General features: G+C 38.8%; 1 protein-coding gene across 2 annotated transcripts in view; it reads left to right on the forward strand.

Annotated features, from left to right (window-relative positions):
* Window positions 1–12,961, forward strand: part of GPHN (gephyrin) — a 526,040-nt gene that overhangs the window by 468,116 nt on the left and 44,963 nt on the right. For both annotated transcript variants that reach the window (XM_065940959.1, XM_065940958.1), the window contains one exon: window positions 1,520–1,641. In XM_065940959.1, coding sequence (XP_065797031.1) covers window positions 1,520–1,641 — 122 coding nt within the window. The remainder of the gene's footprint in view (window positions 1–1,519; window positions 1,642–12,961) is intronic.

Here is a 12,961-nt window from a genome sequence, read left to right on the forward strand (position 1 = left end):
GCCAGTGACAAAGGATACGAGTGGGTTGCAGTGTCACATGGCGTCTGATTAAGTTAGATAAGTACAGAGTTTGAAGGGAAGTCTCCCAGGTGACAGTGAATAAGATGATCAAAGTCTTTCTCCAGATATTTTAAGGGGACAGTTGGTTGAAAAGCTACTACTTTTCCAGCATAAAGTCAAAAGTCCACCCACATGGTATCACTAGTGAGTCAGAAGGAAAGACTGAAGGGGCTTGAGGTTACTGTTTGGCAATACTGATATAGAAAGCCCTAGGTATTAACCATATTAACAGCCTAAGTGTCTGAAATATGCAGGCTTGACTTCAGCCTCCTAAGATAATACTTCAGGTTTTCTCACTTCAAAGATGTACTTTTTTTTCATTTTCTAATTTTCTGAAATCAGAGTACATCTTAAAATTGTATAAAGTTGCATGTTGAGTGTGTGTGTGTGTATGTTAAGGACCGCTTACTCTTTAGTATTTTATAATCTAATGTAAATCTATGTTCACATTATCAACTGATTCCATCTATACTAGCATGTGGAAGTAACAATATTAAGGCAATAGGAATTAGGTGCTTTTTCAATATTTAATAAAGAAAGGACAGAGAATTGCATTTATTTCCTATTTGTCTATTTTAACTGAGTGTTCATTATCTCAATCCTAACAGCTGCCTTTCAAGGTAGTTATTACCACTACTGTGTATTATAAATGGGAATATTATGGCATAACATATTTGGGCAACTTGAATTTGAACCTCATCTGAATAAGGCAGACTCTTGCTACTATGCCATACTGCCTCACTAGGACATCCTAACATAAAAGAAATTTCTTATAATTTTCTGTATGACATAATTTTAGATATTAAATCTCTAAAGGGTGATTCAGTTCAAAGTCATGGAATTGTGAGTGTGTGCAGTTAAGTATTACTTGTTTAAGTTTGCTAATATAGACAAAATATCTGGCTCCTTCTCCTTCAAATAAGTTTAACTTTTTTGGTATTACTGCTCCCGCTTCACAAAAGATATCCAAAAGCTTGAAAGAAAAGATAAAATATCAGTCTCTTCAGGCTTGAGAATATCATGTCAGAGTCTCTACCTTAAGTATTCTCAGTGGAAGACAGTTTGGAAAATAATAGTGAAAGAGAAAATAGAAAGTTTGTTGTGTGTGTTTTGTTTTTGGTTTTTTTTTTCCGGTTTGACCCAGTAAACAGCCAGTGGGAAAGCCACTATCTCCAGAGCACTATTTTGTCAAATTATAGCCAAAGCTGGTGTGATATTTGACCTACTATTTAGTCACTTGAATTTCTGCATGTTTTTTAATTCTGGAGAAATGTTTTTTCATTCTCCTGGCTTTCACTATTTACCAAAGATCCTTTGAGTATATATCTTTCTGGTGCCAGATAATGTTGTAGGTGCTAGATATGCTAAACTCTGTTTATTAGATCTATTTTTTTTCCCATTAACAATAGGCAGTATTATCCTAAGAAAATAATTTGTGGTGGTTTTTTTGACTTTGTAGTTGCTAAATCCTGAAGATGACCTCTTACCAGGAAAGATTCGAGACAGCAATCGTTCAACCCTCTTAGCAACAATTCAGGAACATGGTTACCCCACAATCAACTTGGGAATTGTGGGAGACAAGTAAGTATTGGATTTTATTTTGAAGTTGTTATGGTACAAATACAAATTTGGGGGATACTAACTAGGTGAGATTGTTGCTAAAGAGAAAGGGATTTAATTCCATAATTTCCACTTATTTCATTCTTCAAAAGCCAAAGATTTGTGGAGGTGTCTATTTCCTTTAGTGGTAGACATTTTTCTGGAAAGCCTTTTACAACCTGAGATATGTTGCTCTGCTATGGGTGTTATTCCTATTCACACTTTTACTAGTTTCAAGAAAGATGAGGAAGATACAGGCAAGATGAGTAAGAGAGAAATGTCAAAATTAGCACTAACTGATGCTTTGAAGTTTAAGTACAATTATTTCCTAGGACTTTTGTGTTGATTTTTGTGTTCTTATATAACTTGAGTTTCTCCAGACTTCACCCACCTGTAAGTACAAAAGGAGGCACATTGACTATAATTGCCCATCTCCAAGAGCACATTACCCCCATTTACTCAATTAACTCAGCTGTCTGCTAAATTCCCCAAGTATTTCTCTAAATCTCCAACTGCATCTCACTTGTGATCAAAATCAAGTCTGCTCTTCCTGAGCAACCCCTTCCATGCAAAATGCCACCTTTCACCAGGTACTATTGCCAGTTCACAAGAGGTGTGCCTGCCCTTAGTAACCCTCAAATATCAGCCTGCAGGAGACAAAGGTAGGAGACAGATGTAAGTGAGAGATACCCTGATGTATCTGTCACCCATAACTGCCTCTTTCTGTCTTATCACCACCTTGTCACTAAGAAAACTCATTATGCCTGGCTCCTTCTGCTCTAACGATGAGTGCTTTCCCAGGGCTCAAATATGCTTTTGAGGAGGCTCTGCCCTACCATTCCACAAGCTATGTTCAGACACCTATAAACCCCAGCTTAGGCTCAAACTGGACACAGTATAGTCCAGACCTAAAACACAGCATCTTGCCAGTAACCCGAAAGATAATAGTTTTTAATGTTAATCTCACCTTTTAAAGTTCTCTTCTTACCTCTTGATTTTTTCTTTTTCTGAGAACACTGGAGTAAAGGCTAATAGACATATTTTTCAAACATTTTTTTTAATTCACCATTTATAATTACCTGAAAGTTTAGTGCTAGAGAAGTCCATATAGGTAAGTAAACAGCCAACTTAGAACCCATGCTGGTAAAGTCAGTACTACAGGTCACCTAGTATTAACTTGACTCTGACGCCCTAGCCCTGGGAAGGAAAAAAAAGAACCCACTGAAAAGACAAGGAATAGGTTAAATTTGAACCTGACCAGTAACTTGTCTTTTTTTTTTTTTTAAGATTTTTAAGATAACATTTATTTCTTAAGAGTTAACATGCATAATGGGAAACCAAAAATGCAAAAAGCGAAGTCATTCATAATCGCAGGCAGTTTACCATTTGATGTGTCCTTCTAGGTTAATTTGTGCATTGCACAACTAAACATCCATTTTTATGTAAGTATGATCATACAGTTATGTATCATGCTGTTTCACACATTATGAATGTTTACTGTTTCAAAGTCCCAAATCTATGAGTATTTTGATAACCAAGAATACACGACACCAACTCAATCTGGAAGGAAAAAAATATATAATCCTGCCTTTCTTGGTGACAAAAACTTCAGAAAAGACAAAAATGGCAACAGTCCTCTAGATAAAGATAATGGCAGAGTTATGATTAAAATACTACATCCCTTAATGTTCAATTAAAAGTGAGACATAAAGCAACAGCGTACACCAAGTATAATACTTCTAAGAGGGTTCATCATTATCCGATCTAAACTGTTAAACATGTTTCCTTTGAATACAATGCATTCCTGTTGTACAATCAAGAGATGCACACACATGGATGGTTATCATCAGAATATAAATGTACATACATCCCTTCCTTCATACTTCCTTCTGCCCCTCTGCTGCCAGCCTAAATGAGCAAGGCCTGATGTACATTTCTCAGAGACGGTCATATCTAAAAATTATCCTGATGCAGATACACCTTTAAAGATGACAAAAATTAATTTCTGAAGAGAAATAGGATGAATCCAAGAGTTCCAACAGCACAGAGCAGGCCTGAAGTTCTAAGGAACAAACTCACCAGATGTTGAGTTTGTTTCCTACCCACTGCTGACCCTGGCCCTGCCACCAGGTGCATTCATGAACTCTAAGACTATCCTAAGGTAAAAGGTGCTTTTGTTTGTGTGTATCATTTTTACCTTATGCTGTTCTAGACTACAATTCTGTTCATTCTCTCCTCCTAATGTTGTACTTTTGTATTAAAAAGGAAGTAACTTGTTATATATACTACATGTTGCATTGTCTTACTACGAAAGCCAAAGAACCATTAAAAGGTTACTGTGTTGATAAGCTAATATTTTATTATCTGGGGCTAATTGTTGACTTGCTATAGACATTTCCCAATAATTAATGTACCAATAATTTCCCAATAATTAATTAAGAACAACAAAACTGTAAGCTAGATATAGGCAATTCTGAGAATATGCAGATCTTTAGTGTATTTTTTTCTTGGACTGAATACCTTACATAAAACTGAGAACAATTTTTTAAAGTACAATTGATGCAAATCTAAATTTTCTCAGTCTTAGAGTGCTATATTGAAAAAGCCCAAAGTAAATGGTTTAAAATGCAGAGGTGGAATGTGGGAGGAAAGAATTTATAACTGTTCAGATGGAAATCTTTGCTGGGAATTTAGCAGAGGAAACAAGGTACATTTAATCTGTAGCCTGTTGATATTATGTGAAGGTTGCCTCCCTCTTTATTCTTCTCTTTCCTGTATAAGACATTTGCTTATGAAACAAAGGCTGTTATACAGAAGCCTTTGTGTGAAACTCTCCAGGGAAATAAGCAGAGTCTTGAGAGAAACTACCCTATGTTTAAAGCAGGGAGAGAATAACTCAAAATGTCAGCAATCACAGAACCCTTACTCAGCTAGGCAGATAAGAGTAGGGAGTAAGAGTACTATTTTTATTACTTTCAAAAGGTTTCAGTCTGGGTTTAAATTCTACATGATTAGATTTCTCAGCTCTTTTTCTTATCACCTTCCATAACTTTAACAATAAATGTTAAAATTGACGAATAAGACTATATAAAACATTTGTTATTTGTGGTCTTTTTAATAATAGCCATTGTGACAAGTGTTAAGTGACATTTCACTGTGACTCTGATGGGTTAGTAATGTTGAGCATCTTCTCATGTGCCTATTGGCCACATGTATAAAAAAGATGAATTTTTAAACCCAGAGAGGTTAATTGAACTTTCCCAGCATTATACAAGTGAGTGGCAGAGGTGGAAATGAAATCTAAATTTCTTGGAATTAACTATCATTATGAAGAAAAGAGAATAAATATAAATATGTCAAAAGATAAGCATCATATAGGTTGGAATGGTCTGTGAGAGTTTTAAAAAGGTGAATTTTTAGCTAGAACAGAAAGGATGGATAGGATTTGTGTAGTTAGAAAGAATGTGTTAACCAAGTAGGAAACAGGGAATGAACAAAAACAGAGAAGTAGAAATGAACAACTTAGGTCAGGACACACTGTTTAAAATAGGAGGTTTAGGAACAAGGATACATGTAAATTTGATAGAAATTTGAGGCCAAATCTTGAAAGGATTTGCAATCCAGGCAAAACTACCCAACTTGCTTAAATGTACAGCTTTTTTAAGAGCAGAATTGACATAATAAATCATTATTTTGGAAAGATAATTTGACCAGATGTTATCACATGGACTAAAGTTGGAGACCTATTAGAAATAAGAACAATACAGTTTGTTTCTTGTTCAGTTCAGAAGTACTGACTGTGAATCTATGCACATCATCTGGAGAGCTTATTAAAAATGCTGATTCTGATAGAGCAAAACTGGAGTGGGCCAAGATTTTGCATTTCTAACAAGCTCCTAGGATATCAACCCACTGGTCCATGGATCACAGGAAGTAAAAGGATGTAGTCATGTATCATGTATCAGGACTTCCTTGGTGGCTCCCATAAAGAATCTGTTTGCAATGCAGAGGACTACCTGCAATGCAGGAGATGAAGGTTCAGTCCCTGGGTTGGGAAGATCCCCTGGAGAAGGAAATGGCAACCCACTCCAGTATTCTTGCCTGGGAAATCCCATGGACTGAGGAGGAGCCTGGTGGGCTACAGTCCATGGAATTGTATGAGTCAGCTACAACTTAGCAAGTAAACCATCACCATCACTACAAAGCCTCATTGAAATGGTATGTGTCTATTCTATAAACACAAATAAAATGCTTGCGAAACCCAGTTATTAGATCTATCACACTCTTACATCCCTCTCTAGCAAAACACCATTTCAGCTTCTTCATTCTCCATTAGTAGTTTATCCTTTCTTGGTTTTGGCAGCATCTCTTCCTATGGTCATTTCCAAGTATAAGTGTCAACCATGGCTCACGCTTGACTATCTTTCCTTCTAATTCTTTATGCTGACTCCCAAATCTGATCTCTGTCTTGAGCTGTATGCCTAGATCTACCTGCTTGCTAGGTGTATTTTCTTTTTAAGTTCAATAGGCAGAGCAAACTCAACATGTCCCAACTAAATTCATTGTCCCTCCTGTCCTCTCTCACTGCCTGCCTCCACTGCCATCTTTTATTCCATGTCCTTGATTTTTTTAACTTCTATACAGAGTACATCATGAGAAACGCTGGGCTGGATGAAGCACAAGCTGGAATCAAGATTGCTGGGAGAAAGATCAATAACCTCAGATACACAGATGACATCACCCTTATGGCAGAAAGTGAAGAAGAGCTAAAGAAACTCTTGATGAAAGTGAAAGAGGAGAGTGAAAAAGTTGGCTTAAAACTCAACATTCAGAAAAATAAGATCATGGTGTCTGGTCCTATCACTTCATGGCAAATAGATGGGGAAACAGTGGAAACAGTGGCAGACTTTATTTTGGGGGGGCTCCAAAATCACTGCAGATGGTGACTGTAGCCATGAAATTAAAAGACGCTTGCTCCTTGGAAGAAAAGTTATGACCAACCTAGACAGCATATTAAAAAGCGAGACATTACTTTGCCAACAAAGGTCCATCTAGTCAAGGCTATGGTTTTTCCAGTAGTCATATACGGATGTGAGAATTGGACTGTAAAGATTTCTGAGCGCCAAAGAATTGATGCTTTTGAACTATGGTGTTGGAGAAGACTCTTCAGAGTCCCTTGGACTGCAAGGAGATCCAACCAGTCCGTCCTAAAGGAAATCAGCCCTGAATGTTCATTGGAAGGACTGATGCTGAAGCTGAAACTCCAATACTCTGGCCACCTGATGCTAAGAACTGACTCATCTAAAAAGACCCTGATGCTGCGAAAGATTGAAGGCGGGAGGATAAGGGGACGATAGAGGATGAGATGATTAGATGGCATCACCGACTCAATGGACATGAGTAAACTCCGGGAGTTGGTAATGGACAGGGATGCCTGGCGTGCTGCAGTCCGTGGGGTCGCAAAGAGTCGGACATGACTGAGCAACTGAACTGAACTAAACTGAGTTTTCTGGCTCAGCAACTGCCCACACCAGCCACCCAGTCTTCCAAGCCAGGAAAAACCTGAATGGAAAACTTCTAGGTCTCACTCACTCCTGCATTTAAATCCCTTACAATTTCCTCCATCAATATTTCTTATACTTTCCTCTCTTCCTGTCTACCATCCTGGCTTAGTTTGGGGTTCCATTTACTTTTTGTTTAGACATGTGAGACTAGCCTCTTAACTGGCCTCACTGCTTCAAATCTTGTTCTCTTCCAACTCACCATCCATTCTGCTACCAATATGATCTTTCCATGGTGCAAATTATGTACTTATGGCAGAATTGGGGTTTTATTTTATATGGGTAAGCATACTCCCCAGTGGCTCAGGCCTTAAGAATCTGCCTGCAATGCTAGAGCCATAGGAGATACAGGTTCAATTCCTGGGTCAGGAAGATCCCCTGGAGAAGGACATGGCAACCCACTCCAGTATTCTTGCCTGAGAATCCCATGGATAGAAGAGCCTGGTGGGCTACAGTCTATGGGGTCCCAAAGAGTTGGACACAACTGAAATGACTTAGCAAGAGTACTCTAATAATTCAAGAGACTTTCATGAAGTGTTATGCTATATCAGGCATTATCGCAATCTTTGGTACTACAGGGAGAAGGAATTGGCAACCCACTCCAGTATTCTTGCCTGGAAAATTCCATGGACAGAGGAGCCTGGCAGGCTACAGTCCATGTGGTCGCAAAGAGTCAGATATGACTGAACAACTTTCATTTCACTTGGTACTACAGAGATGAATAAGATAGTTATTAGTAAGAACTACAAAGAAGATTTCAATACTATTTCACTCCCCTCTTTGCTCCCCAGCTATTCCATACCCATTACCTCCAGCCTCCTCACTCCAAACTTGTCAGTCTTTACCTGGGAAGAGACAGGAATCTTTACTTACTTCCTACTATATATATAACCCTATACTGCACTTTTTTCACTTGTCTTATTTAGGCCTCATAGTACAACAGATCCAGATAAGTATCTTTTATCCTCATTTTGTATATAATATTGGGTTAGCCAAAAAGTTCTTTTGGGTTTTTCCACAAGACATTTTGGAAAAACCCATGTTGCTACTGCTGCTGCTAAGTTGCTTCAGTCATGTCCGATTCTGTGCAACCCCATAGATGGCAGCCCACCAGGCTCCCCCGTCCCTGGGATTCTCCGGGCAAGAACACTGGAGTGGGTTGCCTTTTCCTTCTCCAGTGCATAAAAGTGAAAAGTAAAAGTGAAAGTGAAGTTGCTCAATTGTGTCTGACTCTTAGAGACCCCATGGACTGCAGCCCACCAGGCTCCTCCATCCATAGGATTTTCCAGGCAAGAATACTGGAGTGGGGTGGAAAAACCCATGAGACAAATGAAATTTTTGGCCAACCCAATACTACTGAAGCTCAAAAAAATTAAATAAGTTGTTCAGAGTCTTACCCTTTCCTATTATAATCACTTCTTTTATCTTTCCTCCCACAACTACTAGAGCCACTTTTGCAGCATTTATTACCTTTAGGTAATTTATTATACCAAGTTCATAGTGTCTTCAGGAGTAGAAGAGAATGGAGTCTTGACTAGATGGACCTTTGTTGGCAAAGTAATGTCTCTGCTTTTTAATATGCTGTCTAGGTTGGTCATAACTTCCCTTTCAAGGAGTAAGCGTCTTTTAATTTCATGGCTACAGTCACCATCTGCAGTGATTTTGGAGCCCCCCAAAATAAAGTCTGCCACTGTTTCCACTGTTTCCCCATCTATTTGCCATGAAGTGATGGGACCAGATGCCATGATCTTAGTTTTATGAATGTTAAGCTTTAAACCAGCTTTTTCACTCTCCTCTTTCACTTTCATCAAGAGGCTTTTTAGTTCTTCACTTTCTACCATAAGGGTGATGTCATCTGCATACCTGAGGTTGTTTATATTTCTCCCAGCCATCTTGATTCCAGCTTGTGCTTCATCCAGCCCAGTGTTTCTCATGATGTACCCTGCATATAAGTTAAATAAGCAGGGTGACAATACAGAGCCTTGAAGTACTCCTCTTCCTCTTTACTTTCCTCTTAATTAGGTTTGCCGATGCTGCTGCTAAGTCGCTTCAGTCTTGTCCGACTCTGTACGACCCCACAGACAGCAGCCCACCAGGTTCCCCCGTCCCTGGGATTCTCCAGGCAAGAATACAGGAGTGGGCTGCCATTTCCTTCTCCAATGCATGAAGTTGAGTAGTGAAAGTGAAGTTGCTCAGTCATGTCCGGCTACTAATGACCCCATGGACTGCAGCCTACCAGACTCCTCCATTCATGGGATTTTCCAGGCAAGAGTACTGGAGTTAATTAGGCTTAGCACCCACAATTTACTAATATTAAAGTTAATAAACTAAATATTCTACATCCATTTTAATAGATAAAACCTCTAAGTAAATAGTAATTGTCAGTATTTCAAAGGCCAGAGAGGAAAATTTGGTTTAACTTTGGAATTAAATACTGATTATATATATGAATGAATGAAAAGGACTTGAACTGCAAAATCCTAGATCTTTAGATTTTATAGAAGTGGACAGAAAAACAGGCAGGAGGATTTATTTTTTATCATCTGGACCCCTAAATAAATCTTACTTACTGTAAAACAAACGCTTCCTTCCATAACAAGAAAAGCCCTTTCCGATCATAATCTCTTCTTTTATCTTCTCCCCCGCCCCAGTTACTGGGGCCACTTTTGTAGCATTTGTTACCTTTGGGTAGTTCGTTATACCAAGCTCATAGTGTCTTTGGGAGTGGGAGAGAATGGAGAGAAAAGGAGTGTGGGAAAGAGAAAAGAGTGTGCATGCAATGTGACTGTATAATAATGTCGTATTCAGACCTCCATTAATTCAATTTACAAATGACCCAGATTCACAGATGGCCTATTCTAACCTTTCCCCTACTCACCATCTAAGTACTTCTGTCAGTACTTTAAGAGAAGGGAAAGAGAAATAGCTTTTAGAGAAATGAAAGGGGGAAAGCCATGAATAGCAAAAAAACTGTCAAGAGACAGTTAATCTCCTTATTCCCTGACTCTCAAGATCCAGGCTACTTAGGGGAGCCCAAGTCATTGGCTCCATGTGTTTGTTCTGTTGACTTTGCTATACTTCCTGATAATCTAATATTTACAGTTCCATTTGTGTTTTAAAGTATTCTACCTGAGGATGAGTCATTTACATATTAACATTTATTAACTCAAATCAGATATCCAACATGTGGGTAAGTCTGCTGTCTGAAAAAAACAGGAACTAACCACTTAAAACGAAGTTCTCTGACTTAGAGGAGCAAATTCTGAACAAGACCACATCAGAACCTTAGCACAGCAAGATACTGTAGGCATGGCAAGAAGTACATTTTATTTATTTGGGTCCTCTCTCTTTTTTCCTAATGAGTTGGCTAAAGGTTTACCCATTTTGTTTACATTTTTGAAGAAACAGCCATTAGTGTCATTGATCTTTTCCAGTATTACTGTTCATCTTGTCTTTAATTCTATGCATGTAGAGTTTATGTGTATGTGAATGTGTATAGAAAAAAACAAGAAGTTGTACTTATTTTCAGCTTCCCTGGTAGCTCAGATGGTAAAGAATCTGCCTGCAGTGCAGGAGACCCAGGTTCAGTCTCTGGGTCAGGAAGATCTCCTGAAGAAGGGAATGGCAATCCACTCTAGTTTTCTTGCCTGGAAAATTCCAAGGACAGAGGAGCCTAGCAGAGTACAGCCCACGGGGTTGCGAAGAGTCAGATAAGAATAAGACTGAGCGACTAACACCCATACTCATTTTTACCTTCCATCTTCCTTCAGTTTTTTTTACTGAGTACATCATAATATCTGTCCATATCATTACATAGTACTCTGCTACATCATTTTAATACCTCCATATCCAGTTCAGTTCAGTCAGTCAGTCATGTCCGACTCTTTGCAACCCCATGGACTTCAGCACTCCAGGCCTCCCTGTCCATCACCAACTCCTAGAGTTTACTCAAACTCATGTCCATTGAGTCAGTGATGCCATCCAACCATCTCATCCTCTGTCGTCCCCTTCTCCTCCTGCCTTCAATCTTTCCTAGCATCAGCGTCTTTTCAGATGAGTCAGTTCTTCGAATCAGGTGGCCAAGGTATTGGAGTTTCAGCTTCAGCATCAGTCCTTCCAATGAATGTTCAGGGCTGATTTCCTTTAGGATGGACTGGTAGAATCTCCTTGCAGTCCAAGGGACTCTGAAGAGTCTTCTCCAACACCATAGTTCAAAAGCATCAATTCTTTGGCTCTCAGCTTTCTTTATAGTCCAACTCTCACATCCATACATGACTACTGGAAAAACCATAGCCTTGACTAGATGGACCTTTGTTGACAAAGCAGTGTCTCTGCTTTTTAATATGCTGTCTAGGTTGTTCATAACTTTTCTTCCAAGGAGCAAGCGTCTTTTAATTTCATGGCTGCAGTCACCATCTGCAGTGATTTTGGAGCCCCCCAAAATAAAGTCTGCCACTGTTTCTACTGTTTCCCCATCTATTTGCCATGAAGTGATGGGACCAGATGCCATGATCTTAGTTTTATGAATGTTGAGCTTTAAGCCAACTTTTTCACTCTCCTCTTTCACTTTTATCAAGAGGCTCTTTAGTTCTTCTTCACTTTCTGCCATAAGGGTGATGTCATCTGCGTATCTGAGGTTATTGATATTTCTCCCAGCCATCTTGATTCCAGCTTGTGCTTCATCCAGCCCAGCATTTCTCATGATGTATTCTGCATATAAGTTGAATAAGCATGGTGACATTATACAGCCTTGACATACTCCTTTTCCTATTTGGAACCAGTCTGTGTCCAGTTCTAACTGTCGCTTCCTGACCTGCATACATATTATTATATAGTAAAAAGTAGAATTTGACTGATGGATACAACCCCTTGTTGACAGACATTAGATTGTTCCCTAATCTTTCTCAATTGTGAGTAATTGATGAGGATCTTTATAACTAAATCTTACCATATACCCACAATTATTTGATAGCTTTTAAATTTCTATTTTATTCATTTTATAACCATTTATTGAGTGTCTGATGTATGCAGAGCTATAGTGAAAACGAGGGTAAAATGATAAATAAAATAACTGCTGTCTTCAACTGCTTGGTGGTAGGCATGTGAAACAAATTGTTCATGGCTTTATACTTAGCATTTAGAATATTGCCAGCACATGGTAGCTACTCAATGAATTCCAGGAAGTAATAGGAAAGGAAAGAGGGGAATACCAAATATAGCCTGAATATGAAACTGGTCAAACCTGGGGATGTCAAACAGGTACAAATTAGTGGGTGTGTACAGGGCTGAAGTACTTCTAAGTGCCATCCAATTTCTACTTTGAATATGTAACAGTAGGTATCCTAGTCTTCTTTTTCCCATGACTGGTTCAAAAACCTGTTAGCCTCCTTTTGTCCTCCTAGGCAGCATGAACTATTGTTTCCTACTGTGGAGAAAGTCTTAGACAAATGAGGATGGTTGCATAGGTACATAAGTACAGAGTGCTGTGTGTGCCAGCCTTGCGGCCAGACTTGGTTAAGATATTAGGCATTTGGCATATATGTGCTTCTCTATTTTTACATTTTCCTCTTTTCCCTCAGGGTCCTGATGTGGCCTAAACAGGGTGGGAAAAGGATTTGTTCCTATTGAGCCAGAGTTGTTTTCTTTCCCATCACACTAACAAGCTCCATAAAAGCCAGGATAAGATTTGTCTTGGTAATCCTATGCCTTAGTAGGAGTACCTCCTCTAGATTATACAACCC

This window comes from Muntiacus reevesi, chromosome 7 (genome assembly GCF_963930625.1).
Source record: "Muntiacus reevesi chromosome 7, mMunRee1.1, whole genome shotgun sequence".
Classification (NCBI taxonomy): domain Eukaryota; kingdom Metazoa; phylum Chordata; class Mammalia; order Artiodactyla; family Cervidae; genus Muntiacus; species Muntiacus reevesi.